Source organism: Elephas maximus, chromosome 7 (assembly GCF_024166365.1).
Source record: "Elephas maximus indicus isolate mEleMax1 chromosome 7, mEleMax1 primary haplotype, whole genome shotgun sequence".
NCBI lineage: Eukaryota > Metazoa > Chordata > Mammalia > Proboscidea > Elephantidae > Elephas > Elephas maximus.
The window spans coordinates 107731065-107753715 of NC_064825.1; the positions used below are offsets into that span (position 1 = coordinate 107731065).

General features: G+C 36.7%; 1 protein-coding gene and 1 pseudogene across 1 annotated transcript; both read right to left on the reverse strand.

The window, feature by feature from the left end:
* Nucleotides 1-1122: 1122 nt before the first annotated feature.
* Nucleotides 1123-2160, reverse strand: LOC126079644 (olfactory receptor 1094-like). The gene has a single exon (XM_049890770.1). It carries the CDS (start codon nt 2101-2103, stop codon nt 1123-1125), a length of 981 nt encoding a protein of 326 aa, XP_049746727.1. The 5' UTR covers nt 2104-2160.
* Nucleotides 2161-11605: 9445 nt separating this feature from the next.
* On the reverse strand, nt 11606-12335 carry LOC126079492 (olfactory receptor 8J2-like; annotated as a pseudogene).
* Between the last annotated feature and the right edge of the window lie 10316 nt (nt 12336-22651).

The following is a 22651-nucleotide window of genomic DNA, read 5'->3' on the forward strand; positions in this document are numbered from 1 at the left end:
ATTGGGCAAATCTGCTGCAAAAGACCTATTTGAAGTGTTAAAAAGCAAAGATGTCACCTCAAAGACTAAGGTGCACCTGATGAAAGCCATCATGTTTTCAATAGCCTCTTATGCAAGCAAAAGATGCACGATGAATTAGGTAGATAGAAGAATTGAAGTCTTTGAATTTTGCTGTTGCCAAAAGAATGAGCAAATCTGTCTTGGAAAAGTACAACCAGAATGCTCCTCAGAAGCAAGAATGGTGAGGCTAACTTGGGTGTGTTATCAGGAGCGATCATTCCCTGGAGAAGACACCATGCTTGGTAAAGGAGAAGGTTAGTGTTTCTTGCACATAGGGCTGCTATAAGTCTTGATGGCATCGAACAACACCAACGAGCAGAAGACAGATCTGTGGAGACACCACCGCCATGTAAACAGGAGGTTGCAGATATCCTCATAACTATCCTCGGCCATTATGACCAGCATGAACGGTCTTCAAATGACATGAGTAGTACTTGCTATCAAGAGGGATCAGTCCCTGAGAAGGACATCATGCTTAGCAGAGGGTCAGTGACAAAGAGAAAGACCGTCAATGAGATGGATTGACACAGCACTGCAACAACGGGTTCAAGCATAACATCGATTGTGAGGATGGTGCACCATCAGGCAGTGTTTCATTCTGTTGTACCAATGTTCGCTGTGAGTGGGATCTGACTCAATGGCACCTAACGACAGCGACAACATACTAAATAAGCTTGCTTTATTTTTCCATATCCCAATCAATATTTATAAGTAAAAAAACAAAATGTACAATAATTTTAAAAAGATTATATACATATATGTGTATGTATATATATATAAATCAGAATCATTATCTGTATGTGTATATATATGTATATATGCCCATGCCCACCTGCACATATACACCAGTATCAGTAAGAACATGTCAGAAGGAAATTGATGGCACAGTTTTTCTGTATGTGTTAAAATAGCCTAGGTTGAGGGTTGACTATGGTTTTTATTTCAAAATTTTCAAGAAGAATAGAAAGACACTAATAAACTGAGACAAAAAAATTCATCTTTGTCATATCTTCTTCATATGGAGGCATGGGACATGACTCCCGATTTTTTTCATTTTTAGTGCTAAAAATATACTTTATTGATAAACCGATTTCTCCCAAACACTTTATTCATTGCTTCTTTTACATCTTTGTTCCTCAAACTGTAGATAATGGGATTCAGCATGGGAATCACAATGGTATAGAATATAGACAGTATCATGTCACGATCCAAAGCAAAGCTAGAACTTGGTCTGACATATGTGCAGAGGATTGTTCCATGGTAAATTGACACCCCAGTTAGGTGAGAGCCACAGGTGGAAAATACTTTTCGTCTCCCTTCAGCAGAACGCATTCTCAGAATGACCAACGAAATGAAACTATAGGAGATCAGGACAATCAGGATGTTGAATATCTCAAGAGAACCCACAACGTAGTTGAGTAGAAGCTGGTTGATGTGAGTGTCAGAACAGGAGATAGCAAGGAGTGGAGGAATATCACAAAAGACATGTCTGATTTCATTGGATGCACAGAAGGAGAGGCTAAAAGTTGCTACTGTGTGTAAAGTAGCATGTGAAATGCCACCGACATATGAAGCAGTGATGAGTGGCACAAAGACTTTGGGTGACATGTTAACTGAATAGAGAAGTGGGTTGTAGATTGCTACATAGCGATCATAAGCCATTGCTGCCAAGAGAAAACATTCTGTGGTCCCAAAAGTAACACCAAGAAACATTTGTGTTGCACATCCAAGGAATGAAATGTCTTTGCTCTTTGACATAAAATCTACTAACATATTTGGGGTAATCACTGAGGAATAGCAAGCATCCAAGAAAGATAACACACCCAGAAAATAGTACATGGGGTTGTGGAGCCGGGAATCCCCAGTGACCAATACAACCAGTCCTAAATTTCCTGTCACAGTAAAAAGGTATATTGCTAGAAATAGAAAAAATAGGACGACCTGCAGTTCACCATTGTCTGTGAAGCCCTTCAATATAAATGTGGTGACTTCTGTGTCATTTTTCATGTTGACACTTCGTGGAATAAACTTGAAAATATTCATGAAGTCATAATTTGTATTTCTAAGACAGGGATGCACAATATTGTGACTCAAAGGAATGTTAAGTCCATGCTTATATTGATTTTTCAGAAATGCATGATTTCTCAGCAGTGACGCCTAAGACAATGACAAGACAATGAATAAAGAGTCAGTACCACTCCTTGCAGAATCAAATGGAAGATAAAGACTTTTAATTTTTGGTTAAAATCATGTCATTCCCAAATTAATTGGGCTATTTTATTTATTAAATCTGTTATTTATTAAAAGACATTTTTAAAATCATGTCATTTCCTAAACAAGTGGGTAAACCAGGTTATTTATTAAAGACAGTTATTTTTCAAAGAAATTTCCTTCTCACATCAGACACTTGATAGTGTACCAATGCACAGAACATTAGAGTAGAACATTCTAGCTTTGGGTAATTGTGGAAAATTATTTGCTAAGATTTTCTCACCTGTAAAATAAGGAAATTAATGTTTATCTCCCAAGTTTGGGATAAACATTGAAAGAGAAAAATAATGAAATTTAATCTTTTAAATAATTTAAAACAAAAAATGTTTTGAATTGAGTTGGTACTATAGAGTAGCACTAACTGGTATTGAAATATTTAATGAGCTACTCTCTGAATATTCTCCAGTTCCATTAGTCGTTCTTGGGTTTTGCAGAACAGACTTTGTCAAGATGATTTTAGGGAAAGATTTACTATGACTGAATTAAAAAAGTATATGACAGCTTATGTTTCATTGAAACATCTTTCTTAAATTCAATATATTGTGTTCTCCCATTTTGGCTACATATTTGACTATTTGTATTTTTGACCATCTGTATGTTTTTCTACTCCCTCAAGTATTTCTGGTGAAAAAGTAAGAAATTATTGGAAATACTGAAAAAAAAAAAAAAAAAGAAATCATGACATGCATGGTTTCAAATTATTTTCTTATGAGGAAATTTCTTTCAAGTTCTTATAATTGTTTATGTGTTGATTGTAGACTCAGTAAAATAACAGCTAAGTCAGTTAAGTAACTATTATCTAGATTTAGAGTAGTTCATAAAAATATTTAAAAAATCATTCACGTAGATATAAGACAATATTTAAGACTAAAAAGAAAGAAAATGATGAATTGTAGAAAGAATAAATTAACTATTTTCTGAAAGGTCCCAAGGCTAGACAAATAAGAAGTCAAAGAGTTACCCGGTTGGAGGACATATATTATAAAACTATTTTATTGCAATTTTTATTTTTACATATTCTCTCCACACTTCATCTTAAGTTACTGTATTTACTGATCAGGAATTTTGACTCAGTCTCCTGGGTAAATAATCTGCTACAAATAATAATCTGGAAACTATTTAAATTAATAATCTAAATCAAGCTCCACTTTTAGCACATTGATAATGATCTCTAAGTAAGAGACAGAGCCATCTAGATTAGAGTGATTAAAGGAGCACAAATCCAAGTCTCTCTTGTATCGTTGGAAAAATAATGTCAGAATTATCTAGAAAAATTGTCAGTATTTCCTTTGGAATTTTATAAAGAATTTTATAAAGAATAAAGTCAGAGGAAAAAATTCTCAAAGAATTTGACAGAGAAGATAATATATTTTAGTTTGAATTATCTTTACTGGAAATAAAAATTTAAAACATAACAGACTAGAAGTCATAAGCCATTTATTTTAATTTTCTTGATATTTTTGAATGAATATAAAAAAAGAATCTGAAAATACACGCTCATCACTCAGTTCTATGATTAGAAGCTGTGTGTGATGTTAGATTTTCTCTCTAAAGTTTACTCCTCTTTAAATTGGCAAAAAGGCTTAACGACCAAGCCAGTCAGTCAAAATTGTGATGTGTATACACACACACACACACACACGCACACATGCAGATCAATTTCCTTTAAATATTTCAATTTTTGTTTAGAAATGAAACAGATAAATATAATTGAAATTTTGTCATCAGATGTATTTATTTTAAAAATTAAATTTGGGTCACAAAATTCACATTTTAATGAAAACTTTGACAAATGTATGTACCCAGAGATTTAAGTACATGTAATATCAACATGCACTCAAATATTATTTTGTCAGGATCAAACCAAATGAATCATACTATGATTAAAAAGGGCTCTAAAAGTAGATTTAGTCCTGTTCTTCTGCCTTTTCATATCAAAAAGTACAATTTTTATTAGTAAAGTTTTATAAACATGAAATAAGCTTATTCTATAAAGAGTAGGAATTTTGTGAATTATGTGGTCCAGTGGCAAGGATAAAATTGACACAGATTACAACAACCAGATTAGTCACCTAACAGTGGGCTTAACTTGGCTTTCTGTAAAGAAAAAGGTTAAAAAAAAAAAAAGGAATATTAAGCACTTGAGTTAAACTTCTCTGGAAACTCGTTCTTCTGCTCTCTGTCAAAAGAAAACTTATGCTGAGTATGACTAAGTCTATGTTAGCACATCTGGAAAGGAGTCAAAGTGGTAAAGGAAAAGTGATTATGATTAGTGTAGAATTTAATAGGCTCCATTTTAAGAAATGAATGTAAAGTCACTTCCATAAATATCATTTTAAGAGAAAGAAGTTAATTCTACATATCTTGGGCCCAACATTGAAACACTTATAATGCAAAGGAGGGAAATAATAACAACTTTTTATCATTTGTTGGGCACTAGATGTGAGAATAGAATTTCCTTTGTATTAATTTATAGTGTGTTTACAGCAATCCTCACAACTAGTAAGTACCAGAACCAAGATTCAATCCCAGCTCTCTCTGATCCCAAAGTGTATGTACTTTCCATCCTTCTATGCTGCCTCTTGGAACTCTGGTGTGGAAGTGGTTAAAGATCTTGGCTGCTAATCAAAAGGTCAGCAATTTGAATCCACCAGCCACTCTTTGGAGACCCCATGGGGCAATTCTACTTTGTCCTATAGGGTCCCTACGAGTCTGAAGTTACTTAATGACAATGGATCTGGTTTTGGTTTTCTACTGCCTCCTAATACCCTGTGTCTTAATTCTGCAACTGCCTCTTCCCCCCAATGATAAATAAAACTAAACACCGTTCTTGCAGTGTTTGGGTACCTTTCAAGTCATCAATACCAGAGAAATATTATGAATGAAGTAATAATCTGATCTGACTTCTAGATTTATTAGTTAGCAAAATAAATGTCAATTATTTACCCCTCAGTGTTTATATGCAAATATACACCTACAGACAGTTGAATAGTTCAAATATTCTTGGTTTCTATTGACATATCAAATTTAGACCTTTCTTCCAATTGTTTTTATTTGTACTGGACTATTCCATCAGGAAAATTTAAGCATACATTCAATTTGGAGTCTCTTATTTACCTCTCTAAGCATATATTTCATATATTCTCTGTTCTTTTCTAGGAAGTAAGGGTTTTAAATTTTAGGGTAGAAATCTGAATAAATCAGATTTTGATGGATATATAATAACTACCAATGCAATAGGGAAGAAATAAAGTTTTCTGCACTGGGGACTTCAGGGCATAATCTACCTGGATATTCTAGGTTCTATTCTACAAATGATCTGTTGTATTCTCTTACCTGTAGAATAACAAATGCAGGTTTAGATACACCAGGAATATGTTTTATTTAGATCTTTTTTAACCACTTGCTTGGCTGTTAATGAAACCCATAGGAGAGGAACAGAGGGGAATATTCCCCAATTATCTTCTGGTTCAAAATAGCAACATAATGATTTGCTCAAAGATAAAAAAATAAATTGTTCTTGAATAATATACCAAATCTTGACATTTGTTGACTGAATACAGTTCCTTGGAGTCTGATTTAAAATGATGCCTTAGGGAAAAATATTCTTTCATATTAGCTGTATTAGCTAATAAATTTTAAGGTATTAGACATAACCATATATCATAGCTCTGACACGGGGTTAGCACTTAGCTTCTCTGAGACCCAGTGTCCTCATACTGACAATATAACCCGTTTTATATTGTGAAAAATAATAGGTATAGTGAAATATGAGAAGTGAAACTGTGATATATCATTTCCAGAATATAGCACAAGGGCTTATAGGTATCCATATTCCTAATGTTTCTACATTGTTCAAATGAAAATGTGTTTGAAGTAAATAAGGCATAGATTTTATTAAAATTCATATCTTTCAAGTGATAAGAAACACAAAAATATTCTAGCTATATAGAGAAGAGGACATAATATAATGTTGAATAATCATGAGAGGGAATCAAACGATGAGAAAAATGATTACAATAGAAAATACCACAGCAAGAAAGAACTGTTTGTAGCCATTTTGATTATTCGGTGACCAAGAAGTAATATTTTAAACATCTCAGTCTTAACATCAAAATATCTTACTTATCTAATTCATAAGGATTTTAATTTGCATACGAAATCTCATGAGTCCAGGTCTTAAATCAATAATATCCATGATTGGGTAAATGTTAATAACCATTATTATTCAGTAAAAAATTCTATTAGATCTTTGAAATATATATGTATTAGAAAGTGTGTTATTTTTAATCATTAAGAATTTGACCATTTTGCTCAAACTGCCTTTATGATTAGAATAACTTTTTAGGAAATTGTTGTTAATTGTCATGAGGAGGGGTCGCCATGACTATTCCAAATGATTTGTGTCTTTCCACAATATCTTTATTAGTTATTAATATTATAGGCACGCAGGTTCTTGGCTATCCTGGACACCACAGATCTCAATTTACCGGGGGAAAAGAGACGGAAAGCAAGCCAGCTTGTGGCAAATGAAGGCGGTGTTTGAGCATCATCGTTTTCTGGTACAGTTCAACTCTTGACCACGCCGTCATTGATGGCTTGGATGTCAAATTGGCCTCTATACTTGAGAATGTCTCCTGGATCTCTATCTATTCTCTTGAGCATGTGGGCTTATTATCCCCTAGCTCTCAATGTATGGCCAAAGCAACGCGTATTGTGTTGGAGGTGAAGTAAGAGTAAGCCCGAGTGAGCTGCCACAGCCCACTGCTTCCTAGCTCACTGAGTCTTGATGTTTAATGTATGACCGAGACAGCAGAGCAGCAAGAAATGTGTTTTAGACTAGGAGGAAGGTCGAGAGTAAGCCCTGGCGACCTGTTGCAGCCCACTGTTTCCTGACATCCTGGGCCCTAGTCCTCAACATATGACCGAGATAGGCAACATCTCTAGGACTTGGGAGTAAGCCCGGGCGAGCTGCTGCAGCCCACTGCTTCCTGGTTTGCAACGTTTTAATCGAGTTGGCTCTGGTTATGACTCCAAGCAAAGTTGAGTCTTAGTATCCCTTCTGTTATACATGTTGGAGCTCTTTGAGCCCTTTTGGTTGATATTGATAAGTCCTTGTTTATGACTTAGTTGGTCTCAGTGTCTTCTGTTAATGAGGTTGTTTTTCTTCTCTAGGTTGCATCATCTTCTTTATCTCCTTTCTTTACATGTTGTTTACTTCTATGTTTGTTTCATCGAGCATGCTCTCCACAATAATGCAATTTTTTTTGTTGCCTATGAATGTGCAGATGTCTGACATGAAGTTCCTCAAGCTCATCTAGACTTTAATGGACAAGAACACCTCTTTTATGTGCTAGATAGAAATTATGAGGCCTTCCAATTCCTTGATTTTGCATTTGAATTAATGCTGAATCATGTTCACTGCTTTCTCCCTCTTTTTTAGTTATTAATGCAGCAGAAAAGTCCTTAAAACCAGTGAGAATGGGGATTATGGAAAATAATGAGATACATGATCATAGTCCTTCAAAACAAAATTAATTTCTCAAGGAATCATTGGTGAACAAAACATGGACTTTCAATGAGATAGATTTAGGGTGTAAGTTTGTGTAATGTGCTTACTATTGTTCTGAATATGGGCAAGTTTGTTGATTTTTCTTATTCTCAGGCTCTTGAAGGAATTTGATGTGTGTTCTTTCCAAGATTTACATACTGACCATGCTGTCTGACCAGGACAGCCCTGCTTTGATAGACTTGAGTGAGAGCTCTACCCTGTCCTGCAGCACAGACTGTGGGCTTCCTGTGGCAGCTGTTTGAAGCCTTTTGGAGCTTTTCCTAACTTTCACTCCTTTACCCAGATGGTGACTTGTTTCATCACTGCCATGTATCTCCTGTCTCCCCTGATCCCGTCCATGGTGTTGCTATGGATGCTCAGGCACAAGACAGCATGGCACCACCTCGGCACAGAGATAGGCATTACCTGGAAGTTTGGAGGTATTAATGCCCAGTGGGGTAAACTTTGAGCATAGAAGACAGGAGTTCAGAGACAAGTTGTTTTTCATATCTTTCTTCATTTAAAATATGTGCTTGACAGAGATGCCTAGCTAATTAATTGACTTGATTCAGAATTTCAAAATAGAATTGTAACAAATAATATGTGAGTATATGTTCATCTGGGTACACACTTTCTGCAATCTTTGAGCCAAATATATTTTCATTCATCCTTAATTCAAAGAGGTCTCTATATACATTCTATTGAACAAATTTTGTAGCAAAATAATGTATAACAGGTATATATTATGTACATTTTAATGGGACTATTGTATTGATCTCAAATAAGAGAGGTGCAAGATTTTACATTGTCTAAGTTCACAAAATATTCCAAATGAGATGTGGAAGAGAATATCATGAACACCCAAAGATGTCTGAATCCTAATTCCCAGAAACTGTGAATAGATTATGTACATGGCAAAAGGCACTTTTCTGATATAATGTGTTCAAGTTTTGTTCAGGTGCCCCAATGTAATCACAAGAGTTAGAAGGCAAAAAGGCATTCAGGAGAACCCAAGAAAGACATGGAATCAGAGGTGAGAGTGGTACAATAAATGACTGTAAGCGGTTGGTAACCAAAGAATATTTGCAGAATCTAGAGGCTGACAATGGCAGAAAACATTCTCCTTTAGTGTACCCAGAAGGAATACAATTAGCTGACACCTTACTTTTAATTCGGTGAGACTCATTTTGGACTTCTGATTGCCATAACTGTGAGATACCGCATTTGCTTTGCTTCTGGCCATTAAATGTGTGAAAATTTGTTACAGCAATAGGAAATTAATACAAGAGACAACATAATTATTTTTAGAAAGTGTGTATATGTAAACCAAATTTAAAGGTGGAAAACACTACATTCTCATTTTGACCTTAATTAATTTAACAAAATATTTAGCATTGAACAAAACTGTATAGCATATTCCAGTGTATTACACTGGAAAGAGTCCTTGGGTGGTGCAAGTGGTTAACCACTCGACAGCTAACTGAAAGTTTAATGGTTAGAAGAAAAGACTTAGTACTCTACTTCTGAGAGACTATTGAAATCCTATGAGGAAATTCTACTTTGACATCTATGGGATCACAATGAGTCAGAATTCACTTGTGAACAACTGTTTTGATTATTTATTTAGTTAGTTAGTTACTCATTCATTTACCTTTAATTGCATTGAAAATATTGTAATATGATTTCACCCCTTTGCTCCAATTCTATTATTCTAGCCAGACACAAAGAGAATAGTTTTCTACTGGGAAACAAAAGTCTTTAGTTCCAAGCCTGTGAAGCCAAACACACCCATAATAAAGTAAAGACAAACACATAAGCAAGTAACATAAAAATCTTAAAGACTATTGGGATCAGATTATAGCTGATTTTGTCTCTTGAGACCAGAAATACCCATCAAATATACTGATTATTTGTCACTTTGTTATGAACTCAGGAAGGTGAATCCTTGTCCAGTGCGCTCAGATTTGCCAATGATCTGGACACCAGTCTTTGAGAAAGAGAAAATAACTTTATTATAATGCACAGAGCAAGGAACTGGGAGGAAACTCTTCATATGTGACTCCCTAAGCTACGCGGAAGCAGGGCTTGTATGTGATTTGGGCAGCAAGATGTCTGCCACACAGGTGTACTGGGGAGGGAAAATACCAGAAGGCGGTCAGGAAATAGAAAGCTGTGTGGTTCTCTTTAACCCTCTCACTTCAGAAAAAGTCCAGGTGATGATTTTCATTCTGATTCATTCCAGTTGTTACTGAGTCCTCTGTTGAGTTCAGTTAATAGTCACATATGGCCTTTCTGGGCATGCAGCTGTGGGCCAAATCTGACTTTGGCTAGTTTAAGGACTAATGGGAACTTACTGGCATTCTTAGGGTCAGGTTACACCTTCAGCTATTCTACTTATTTATGTCCAACTTTTGAAACTGATTCACTTATGTGAGTCTCACAGTTCCTAGTTTTGGATTATGTCTGACCTTCCTGAAAATTTCATAACTTTATTTCCTGACACTGTCTTTACTTCTCATGTCTTGCCCACTCTGCCTCACTCCTTCACATCTTACTAGCACTGTACATATATAGATATAGCTCCTATGAGTGTTTTTTTTTTTTTTTTTGAGAAAATTTTCTTGAGAATTGTTACCTTTTAAGAGATGACTTTTTTGGTCTGATAGTATTTTCACCCAGAAACACACTAAATAAAATATGCTAAAGAGCTATGGTTAATGTTACAGTTTATTACAAAGATAATAAACTGTACACAGTAATATTTAGTATGAGAATATAGTATGGAAAACTTTTAATTTTATGTTATGATTAGCTGAACATACATTTTTGCTTTGTGTACATGTGTTGAGACAGAGGAGGAAAAAGGTAGAATGCTGTTATGTTTATTTCAGTCTGCTGTGACACATGTTCTCTTCCAAAGCAGTCTAGGCTTAGTGTTTATTTCCCCCTGCATGTTTACTTTTCTGGGTTGTAAATTTATTTCAAGTGCAAGAGAAAAACTGATTGAAAAAACAGTGATTGATGGAGAAAATGGTGCAAAGGGTTATGAACGGATAATATGGTACAAGAAAAAAGCAAAAGTAAAATTGTAATAAAATATCTAGTCCTTGGAAAAAACGTGGGTATACCAAGGAGAATGATCTAACTTTCCATCATCTTTCAAGGAGTGATTTTCATATATCTCCATCACCTACTTCAGACTTTTCCATCCTAGTTTATAGAGTATGATGCTGTTGTTAGTTGAGGTCACATTTATTCTAACGCTTGACAACCCAAGATGTACAGAGTAGAACTTTTCAAAAGGCTGTTTGTGGCTGAAATCTTAAAGAAAAAGTATCACCAAGCTGTTTCTTCCTTGGTACTACAGAGTGGGTTCAAGCCACCAAAGTTTAAGTTAGCACAGTGTTTAGATCACCTAGACACCTTATTTAGAGAGTATATAAAACAAATCTTTTAATAACGTCCATTCTATTTATAATGTATATTTATTTACTTTCAAATTGTTGTTTACTACAAATGTAAGTTTATTTTCATTGTATAATCGAAGCATTTTTCTAGGTAGGAATAGTGGGTATTTTTAATTGGGATAAAACTCATCAATAATTTTCCCATTGAAAGTAAGAGTTTTTTTTTTTTTTTAGCTATTTAATGCCTCTTCACTTAACAGCAGATTTTTCAGGAGCAAAATAAGATTTTTAATAGAAGATAGTCATAGTTATATATTTACAGTAGTTTGAGCGATTGGCATGGGTTATTCAGGAATCTCTTCAGTGCATCCTTCACGTCCTTGTTCCTTAGGCTGTAAATGAGGGGATTCAGCATTGGTATCACTAGGGTGTAAAAGACTGAGGCCATTTTATCAGTATCTAATGAGTGGTTGGACCTGGGTTGCAAATGCATGAAAAAGAGAGTCCCATAGAACACAGTAACCGCCATCATGTGAGAAGCACAGGTGGAAAAAGTTTTTTGTCTCCCCTTTGAGTACCGTATCCTCAAAATGGCAAGGGTAATGTTAAAGTAGGATATCAGAACAATGATCATGGAGAAAAACAAATGGACCCCTGAAAAGGTAAACACTGCTATTTCTGGAATGTAAGTATCGGAAAAGGACAAGGCTAACAAAGGGACATTATCACGGTAAAAATGGTTGATTATCTTGGAAGAGCAATATGATACAGGAAATACACAGGAAGAGACAGTCAGTGCTATGGTCAGACTGTAGAGGTATATGAGAGATACTAGCAGGAGCCTGATTTGCCAAAATACCACCACCATGTAGAGAAAAAAAAAAAAAATTGTAGAGAAGGGGGTTACAAGTGGCCACATAGCGGTCATAGGCCACTGTGGCCAGTATGAAAATCTCTGCCACAACAAAAACTATAAATCTACCAAGTTGAGCTCCACAACAGTAGTAAGAGACAGTTTTCATCTTGAACAAGAAGTTGACCAGCATTTTAGGGCAATGATGGTTGCCTGCCACGGTCAGTCCATAGATCACCAGGAAGACAAAGAAAAGGGGGACCTGGAGCTCCGGACGGTCTGAGACTCCCATGAGAATGAAGTCAGTCACCCATGTGAGATTTCCTGGGGCCATTTACCGTGTTGCTTTTGTCTTTAAACGGGATAAATGGAAAGAGATTGGTAGATGGTAAAATAAATTTTACTCTTAGAAGATTATTCCTTGTCAAAGTTTTATTTAAAATAATTTTACTTTCCTTCACAAAAACTTAGGAGTGCCAGATCTTAATTGTTTTTCTCCCTGCTTTTTCACAAATTTCAGAAATACAAAGTCACCAGAGAAAACTGAGGACTGAGGTTGGTTCTTTGAACTGTTTGCCTTAACTATCTATTTATTCACTGTTAAACATAGTTTAAATATTGGATTTCACATATATATGTTTAATTTCAAAAAGTTATCATTGGGTTATCAATTAGCATCATATTCAATGCTTTAGATTGTGAATAGAATCAAGTTTATGATTTTTCTTTTTACCATATCATCAAATCTCCCTGGTGTAACCTGATTAGGGTCAGTGCCCTGGAGCAGTCGAGCCAATGAAACATACTCCAAGTCAGAAAGAGTGAGAAAGTTTATTAAGGAGATGCATACATCATTGGGACCCAGCAGCAACACAGGCTGTCTCTATGGAGTTGCAAAAAGCAGTTTTACATTAGAGCTTATATAGAATCTTACAAGGGTTACAAGTGTCTTTGTAGTCCCCTGCCAGACATTTCTTTATTAGGGTAAAGACATACATATCTGATACCTGGGCCCCAACTTTCCTGTGGGGGTTGTATGCCACAGGTAAGTCCTGCCAGAACGAAAGGTTTTTTGTATCAGTTTAAAACAGAGAGCAAAGTCATTAACATTTGGTCAAAACAAAGTCATTAACAGAGGCATGTGAGGAGGCAGGCAGAGGAAGAACAACTTACAGGTTTATCATGGCCTTAGTTATGTTAAGCTCTCAGTTGCTCACTTTGAAAAAGGAGAAAACATGCTGGGTGGTATTGGGGTCACACTGGCTTTCATCCACAATAGGAGAAATAAGGGCACATAATTACTTTCATCCTTTATACACCTAACTGCTAATAATAGAAGTAAAAGAATGTGGCTCATGTAAGGTATAAATATTGTTGTTAGATGCCATCCAGTTTGTTCTGACTCATAGCAACCCTAAGCACAACAGAACGAAACACTACCTGGTCCTGAGCCATCCTTACAATTCGTGTTATGTTTGAGCTCATTGTTCCAGCCACTGTGTCAATCCACCTCATTGAGGGCCTTCCTCTTTTCCACTGACCCTGTACTCTGCCAAGCATGATGTCCTTCTCCAGGGACTGATCTCTCCTGACTACATGTCCAAAGTACGTAAGACGCAGTGTTGCCATCCTTGCTTCTAAGGAGCATTCTGGTTATACTTCTTCTAAGACAGATTTGTTGGTTCTTTTGGCAGTCCATGGTATACTCAATATTCTTCGACAACACCACAATTCAAAGGCGTCAACTCTTCTTTGATCTTCCTTATTCATTGTCCAGCTTTCACATACCTATGAGGTGATTGAAAATACCATGGCTTGGGTCAGGCGCACCTCAGTCTTCACGGTGACATCTTTGCTCTTCAACACTTTGAAGAGGTCCTTTGCAGCAGATTTGCCCAATTCAATGCGTATTGATTTCTTGACCGCTGCTTCCAAGGCTATTGATTGTGGATCCAAGTTAAATGAAATCCTTGATGACTTCAATCTTTTCTCCATTTATCATGATGTTGCTCATTGCCCCAGTTGTGAGAATTTTTGTTTTCTTTATGTTGAGGTGTAATCCATACTGAAGGCTGTGGTCTTTGATCTTCATTAGTAAATGCTTCATGTCCTCTTCACTTTCAGCAAGCAAGATTGTGTCATCTGCATAATGGAGGTTCTAATGAGCCTTCCTCCAATCCGGATGCCCCGTTCTTCTTCATATAGTCCAGCTTCTCGTATTATTTTTCAGTATACAGATTAAATAGGTATGGTGAAAGAATACAACCCTGACACACACCTTTCCTGACTTTAAACCAATCAAGTAGCCCCTTGTTCTCTCCGAACAACTGCCTCTTGATTTATGTAAAGGTTCCTCATGAACACAATTAAGTGTTCTGGAATTCCCTTTCTTCCCAGTGTTATGCATAGTTTGTTATGATCCAAACAGTCAAATGCCTTTGCATAATCAATAACACAGGTAAACATCCTTCTGGTATTCTCTGCTTTCAGCCATGATCCACCTGACATCAGCAATGATATCCCTGGTTCCACATCCTCTTCTGAAACCGGCCTGAATTTCTGGCAGTTCCCTGTCGGTATACTGCCGCAGACGTAATTAAATGATCATCAGCAGATATTGTTCTATAATTTCCACATTCGTTTGGATCACCTTTCTTGGGAATACGCAGAAATATGGATCTCTTCCAGTCAGTTGGCCAAGAAGCTGTCTTCCATATTTCTTGGCATAGGTGAGTGAGCACCTCCAGCGCTGCATCTGTTTGTTGAAACATCTCAATTAATATTCCATCAATTCCTGGAGCCTTGTTTTTTGCCAATGCCTTCAGAGCATCTTGGACTTCTTCCTTCAGTACCATCGGTTCCTGATCATATGCCACCTCTTGAAATGGTTGAATATCGACTAATTCGTTTTGGTAAAATGACTCTGTGTATTCCTTCCATCTTCTTTTGATGCTTTCTGCCTCTTTTAATATTTTCCCTATGGAATCCTTCACTATTACAGCTCGAGGCTTGAATTTTCTCTTCAGTTCTTTCAGCTTGAGAAACGTCAAGAGTGTTCTTCCCTTTTGGTTTTCCATCTCCAGCTCTTTGCACAAAAAAAAAAAAAAAAATATTTTGTCTTCTTGAGAGGGCCTTTGAAATCTTCTGTTCAGTTCTTTTACTTCATCAATTCTTCCTTTTGCTTTAGCTGCTCAACATTTGAGAGCAAGTTTCAGAGTCTCCTCTGACATCCACCTTGGTATTTTCTTTCTTTTCTGTCTTTTCAGTGACCTCTTGCTTTCTTCATGGATGATCTCCTTGATGTCATTTCACAACTTGTCTGGTCTTCAGTCAGTAGTGTTCAATGCGTCAAATCTATTCTTGAGGTGGTCTCTAAATTCCGGTGGGATATACTCAAGGTCATATTTTGGCTCTCGTGGACTTGCTCTGATTTTCTTCATTTTCAGCTTGAACTTGCATATGAGCAATTGATGGTCTGTTCCACAGTTGGCCCCCGGCCTTGTTCTGACTGATGGTATTGAGCTTTTCCATTGTCTCTTTCCACAGATGTAGTCAATTTGATGTCTGTGTGTTCCATCTAGCAAGGTAGCCGCCGTTTATGTTGGTGAAAGAAGGTATTTGCAATGAAGGAGTCGTAGGTCTTGCAAAATTCTATCACTTGATCTCCGGCATTGTTTCTATCACCAAGGCCGTATTTTCCAACTACTGATCCTTCTTTGTTTCCAACTTTCGCATTCCAATCGCCAGTAATTATCAATACATCTTGATTGTATGTTCAATCAATTTCAGACTGCAGCAGCTGATAAAAATCTTCTATTTCTTCATCTTTGGCCCTAGTGGTTGGTGCATAAATTTGAGTAATAGTCGTATTAACTGGTCTTCCTTGTAGGCGTATGGATATTATCCTATCACTGAAAGCGTTGTACTTCAGGATAGATCTTGAAATGTTCTTTTTGACAATGAATGAAACACCATTCCTCTTCGAGTTGTCATTCCCAGCATAGTAGACAATCTGATTGTCTGATTCAAAATGGCCAATACCAGTCCATTTCAGCTCAGTGATGCCTAGGATGTTGATGTTTATGCATTGCATTTCATTTTTGACTGTTTCCAATTTTCCTAGATTCATACTTCGTACATTCCAGGTTCCAATTATTAATGGATTTTTACAGCTGTTTCTTCTCCTTTTGAGTTGTGCCACATCAGCAAATGAAGGTCCTGAAAGCTTTACTCCATCCATGTCATTAAGGTTGACTCTACTTTGAGGAGGCAGCTCTTCCCCAGTCATCTTTTGAGTGTCTTCCAACCTGGGGGGCTCATCTTCCAGCACTATATCAGACAATGTTCCGCTGTTTTTCATAAGTTTTTCACTGGCTAATGCTTTTCAGAAGTAGACTGCCAGGTCCTTCTTCCTAGTTTGTCTTAGTCTGGAAGCTCAGCTGAAACCTGTCCTCCATGGGTGACCCTGCTGGTATCTGAATACCGTTGGCATAGCTTCCAGCATCACAGCAAGACACAAGCCCCCACAGTACGACAAACTGACAGACACGTGGGGAGGGGTATAAATATTAGGATTTCAAAAATGGTCAAGAAATTCTTCAGCTTTGACATCTGTACAGAGAAAACGTGAAATTCTCAATTTATCATTAGTCTCATTGGTAAAAGATAAGGTGTAGTGTCTTTCTGTGTTTGTACTCCAAATGGTACATGACACTGTCACAACTCATTATATAAGGTGGAAAGCTTTCACTAGGGAAAGAAAGAAAGGAAATGAATGATATAAGGGGGAGGTGGAGAACTTGCACTGGAGAAAGAGGAAATAGTCCCTACGGGGGTCCCTGACTTGGCAGTTAAACATTCACAGGGATGGGGGAGAGCTTATACTCGAGAGAAAGAGGAAATGGTCTCTACAGGTGTCCCTGACTTGACAGTTGAACATTAACAGGGGTAAGTAGGAGAAAAGAGTATAAAGCCCTAAGAAAAAGACTGTATCGGGGCACTCAACTCTCTATCTGAGTAGCCCGCTTGACACTCCCTGGTCAAGTGTACTTTCGCTATTAACCCTCTGCTAGCTAATCAACCTCTGCTTGCTTGACAGTATTTGTCTGTGTTCAAATTGTTTCCTACACTGAAGAGAAGAACCGAGGGCATTCTCTCCGGTAACAATTACAGCTGAAGTTTTTGCAGTAACTCTACCTAGATTAAGATCATCTGGTAAATAATTGCTTCCCTAAAAATATCAAATTCATCATATGTAAAAAAAAGCAATTTGCTAAATCTTCTCCATTCTCTTAGATAATCAACACTGATTTTTTAATTTTTTTTTTCACATCTCCTTTAACAATGCTCAGTCTCATTTATTGGTAGTCATTAAGACTGTCACAAATTTATTAAGACATTTACTTAAATCATTACAGGGGTGTCACTTCCACTTAGCAATCAGTGGGCAAGGATTGTAGTCACTTGGAAAAGAGACAGAGAAGAAACCATTGCAGTTCTGAGTTTGATTTGAATTGATAGAGCTTTCAAGGTACTTGGTCATCACATCTAGAGCTAAAAAAAAAAAAACAAGGAAAAACTGTTGCTGTGGATTTTGACTCATATTGGCCCTATAGGGCAGAGTGCACCTGTCCATATAGTTTCCCAGGAGGGCCTGGTGGATTCGAACTGCTGACCTTTTGGTTAGCAGCTGCAGCACTTACCCACTACACCATCAGGGTTTCCCATCTAGATCTAATCATAGGCAAAACATTTGGTTTATCCTACATGTGCATCGAGATCTACTGAGATCCTCTCCAAGTTTACTCCCTGAAGCATGCTAGAAAGTTTTACAAAGGTCTGAAGTTCCTGAAGACCTCCACAATAATATATGTTTGTTTCTAGGCCCCAGCCTGAACATAAGGACTAGAATTCCCAGATAAGGGTCTGATTCCCCAATTAAAGAAAGACAAATTGAATGCTCATTAAGCAAAGCTGCAATCAAAATTTCAGCCTAGGGAGATAGCCTAGGGACTTGTTTAAATTAATACATTGAAAAAAGAAACACATGCAGTAATTCTGTCACACACACATGCATGTACATATACATACATATATATAAAATATGTAACTATATATATATATAGATAGATACGCCCTTAGATTCTTTGGCCAGTGCTCCTGGGTTATGGATGAAGAAAATGCAACAGTTGGAAAACACAGAATTCAACCCAGTGGACAATTTTAATGTGAGTATTGAGGATAGAACTTAATACAAAACCTCCCTTCCAATGTCAAGCTCTATTGTATGGTCTGTAAAAATCAGATGATATACACCAAATTCAAGATGTGAAATTTGCAAAGAGGCTGAATATCAACTTTTTATTAAAATCATTAAAGTGTAAATCATATCTGGTATCATTTCCATTTCTTATATTCAACTAATTTGAGTAAAAAATGTATTTTTTTCATGCCAACCTACAATCTTCTTTCAAATAATGAATAAATACTGCAATTGAATGTCGCTACCAATTATTTTTTACTTTTCCTGGGGCATTTTCTAGACTATAACTTTTTCAAGAGGAAGGAATATATCTGATTATTTTACCTTTTTGTTACCAGCTTCTAAAATAATACACGGAAACCCTGGTGGCGTAGTGGCGTAGTGGTTAAGTGCTACTGCAGCTAACCAATGGGTCGGCAGTTCAAATCTGCCAGGAGCTCCTTGGAAACTCTGTGGGGCAGTTCTACTCTGTCCTATAGGGTCGCTATGAGTCGGAATCGACTCGACGACACTGGGTTTTTTTTTTTTTTTTTGGTTTTAAAATAATACACAGGACAAAATAGATGTCCAAAAGTTATTTGTTAACCAACTCACCTACTGATGGAATGAATGAATGAATGAAATACCAGTCCAAAAATGTGAAATTAAACATCAGAATTTTGTTTCCCGTGCTGTAATCCCAATCTTTAATGTTATTTTAACTTCATCAAGGAAACCATGACAAGTCGTATCTCATTCTCTAAGATATTCACTACTTTACTGCAGGATACAAGCCTTCCTTCTTAATTTTGGTATTCCTAATATCTAATACCGGTTTCCATCCAGCTAATCTTAGCTCATTAAGGTGAAAATGTTGATGATTTTAGGGACAGTTTTACTAAACTTTATCAAGAATAGGCTGGTTTAAAAATAGAAGAGTGTGGATCCCGTTGTCTTGGACTGGGTTCTCAAAAGAGGCAAAACCAGTGAGGTGCATATATGAGGGTAAGTCAAAAAGTGTTGCTACGAGGGTCCCAGTTCACACATGCATGGGTTTATTCCAAACGAAGTGTGTTTAAACATGTCTGGGTAGCAGCCTGAACTCTTAACCATTTCACCACCAGGGCTCCCATATACGTATGTATATGTATACATGGTTTGATAGGTATATATACTTATCTATGTAAAACCCACTCTCACTGCCCTGGAGTCAATTCTGATTCAAAGCGACTCCATAGGACAGGGTTCAACTGCCCTATAGGGCTTCCAGGGATCAGTTGTCATATTCCAACTGCTGACCTTTTAGTTAGCAGAAAAGTTCTTAATTGCTGTGCCACCAGGGCTTCAGAGACTGTAATAGAGACATATAAACACCTAATTTTAATGTAGTTTTAATATTTCAGTGTTTATAATAGTGATAATTTTTGAATAATGTTGGTAAAATGGTCACTGAAGTCAGACAAAACTGAAACATGCCCTGTAACAGAGACTGGCTGGGTGATTATCAAATCTGTTTTTCTTTTCTTCCTGGCCACTTGGCTAGACTATTTCTCATCCTCCCTTGAAGTTAGTGTGGTGAAGCAAGGGAATTCTAGACTAATTCATGTGTGGGACCACAGCATCAGAATCACAGCACGCTGTCATTGTGTGCTTGTCTGAATGGTTTTCCACAGTGCTTTTCAGATTTACTTCTACTCTAATACTATATCCCATGACCATCAACAGACCTCGTGCCCATTTCCATTTTAATCCCCTTCCCTACATAAGTAGCTCTTCAAAAAAGTTAATACATGTCATTTAAAAGGCATGCATTCCTGGGGCCTTAAAAGATTGAGAGTTTCCATCTAAGATACAACTATTGCTCTCTACTCTCTGGAGCAAAAGAGAATGATGGAAACCAAAGATTCAAATAATAAACTAGTCCACAGGACAAATAACACACAGAAAACATGGCCTCTTCTAGCCTGAGACAGAAGAACTAAATGGCGCCCAGGTAGCAACCAATTGTTCTGACTAAGGACACAGTAAAAGTTCCCTTGTAGAATGGAAGAAAAATGTAGAACAAAATTCAAATTTCTAAAAAAGTCCATCTTGCTGGACCAATAGAGAGTAGAGTAACTCCCAAAATCATCGCACTTAAGAAACCCTTTTAACTAGGAACTGAAGCCACTATAAGAGATCACCTTACTGCCAAATAATAGATGGGCTTATTAAATAAACAATGTTACCTGTGAGTAATGTGCTTCCTTAAATTATAAACTATATGAGACCAACTCGACGGCACTGGGGTTTTTTATGTGACCAAAGGTCAACATTTACTTAAAAGCAAAAATGAGAAGGCAAGAAGGCACAGGGAACCTAGATCAATGGAAACAGAACAAACAGAATGGAAATAATGAAAATGTTGACATATTGTGAAATTTGTAACCAATGTCGGGAACAATTTGTATATAAACTGTTAAATGTTACATATATGTATATAAAGACATGCATCCTTAAAAAGTAAATTCAATAATGTCTTCTTGTGCATGTAGATGTTATATATGTCACTTTGATACAGATGATTCTCACTCAACTATGGTAGAACAATAAAATGATGATAAAATGTTGAAAAATTCTGAGAGAGGAAGCAAACAATGAGAAAAGTGATTAAAATACAAAATATTACAGCAAAGAAAGAACTGCCTATTTGAAGCCATATTGATTATTTGGTGACCAAGAAGTGATATTTTATGGAAACCTATTTTAGCATCATATGCGTGGTGCTTCCAATCACCTCATATGCACGCAAATGCTGGATGATGAACAAGGAAGACTGAAGAATTGATGCCTTTGTGTTGTGGCGTTGGGGAAGAATATTGAATATACCATGGACTGACAAAAGAATGAACTCTGTGTTCAAAGAAGTACAACCTGAAAGCTCCTTAGAAGCAAGTATATCTAGACTCCATCTCACATATTTTGGACATGTTGTCAGGGGGGACCAGGCCCTGGATAAGGGTATCATGTTTGATAAAGCAGAGGGTCAGCGAAGAAGAGGAAGACCTTCAATGAGAGGGATCGACACAATGGTTGCAACAACGGAATCAAGCATAACAATTGCTGTGACGATGGCGCAGGACAGGGCAGTGTTTCTTTCTGTTGTATATAGGGTTGCTATGAGTCTGAATGAACTTGAAGGTGCCTAACAACAACAGCATGTTTGCATCAAAGTTACCTTACTTATCTAAGTCATAAGGGTTTTAATTTACGTGTATAATCTCATGAGTTTGTCTCTTAAATCAATAACATCTATGATTGGGTAAACATCAATAACCTATCATTCAGTAAAAAATTATACTAGATCTTTGTAATATATGTATTATAATGTATTATTTTTAATCATTAAGAAGTTGGCCATTATTGTGCTAGCTGCTTTTGTGGTTAGAGTAGTTTTTAAAAAAGTTGTTAATGTTGTTGTATCATTGCCTAAGACAATGCAGCTATGTGGGACGATCTTCATCAAGCTTCTCTAGACCTTAAGATGACAAGAATATCTCTATTTAGTGCTGAATAGAAATGATGAAACCTTATAATTCCTTGATTTTGCTTTTGAATTAAAATAATGTTGAATCATGTTCACATCTATCTCCCTTTTTTTTAGTTATGGATGTGGCAGAAAAGTGTTTAAAACCAGAGAGACTTGGGATTTATGTAAAATACTGAGATACATGATCATAGTCCTTCAAAACAAAGTTAAATTCTCAGTGAATCAGTAGTGAACATAACATGAACCTTCAATCAGGTGGATTGTCTCAGAGAACAGAGGATTCTTTTCAAAGCTTCGAGGGCTAATGTAATGTTTTCTGCTGATTTGCTTGGTGCCTGTTATGCCTTCTTTCTCTCCAATTTCTCCCATTTGTAACGGAAATGTCTGGCTTATAACTGTTCTGCCATTTTTACCCTTGGAAGTAGGTAACTTGTATTCCAGATTTCAGAGGTTAAGAAGATTTTTCAATTTTGGATTTAGAGTTAAGGGTAAATATGTTTTGCATGTTTCAAAGATGTGATTTTTGGCAGCCAAAGGGTGGAATGTCATGGACTGAGTTATGTCTTCCCAAAAATGTGTGTATCAACTTGGTTAGGCCATGGTTTCCAGTATCATGTGGTTGACCTCCATTTTGTGGTTGTAATTTTATGTTCAGAGGATTAGGGTGGGATTGTAATACCACCCTTACTCAGGTCACCTCCCTGATCCAAGTAAAGGGAATTTCCCTGGAGTGTGGCCT

What these genes read in the sequence shown, in the direction of transcription:
- LOC126079644 (XM_049890770.1), bottom strand. Translation starts at nt 2,103, where the DNA reads ATGAATATTTTCAAGTTTATTCCACGAAGTGTCAACATGAAAAATGAC.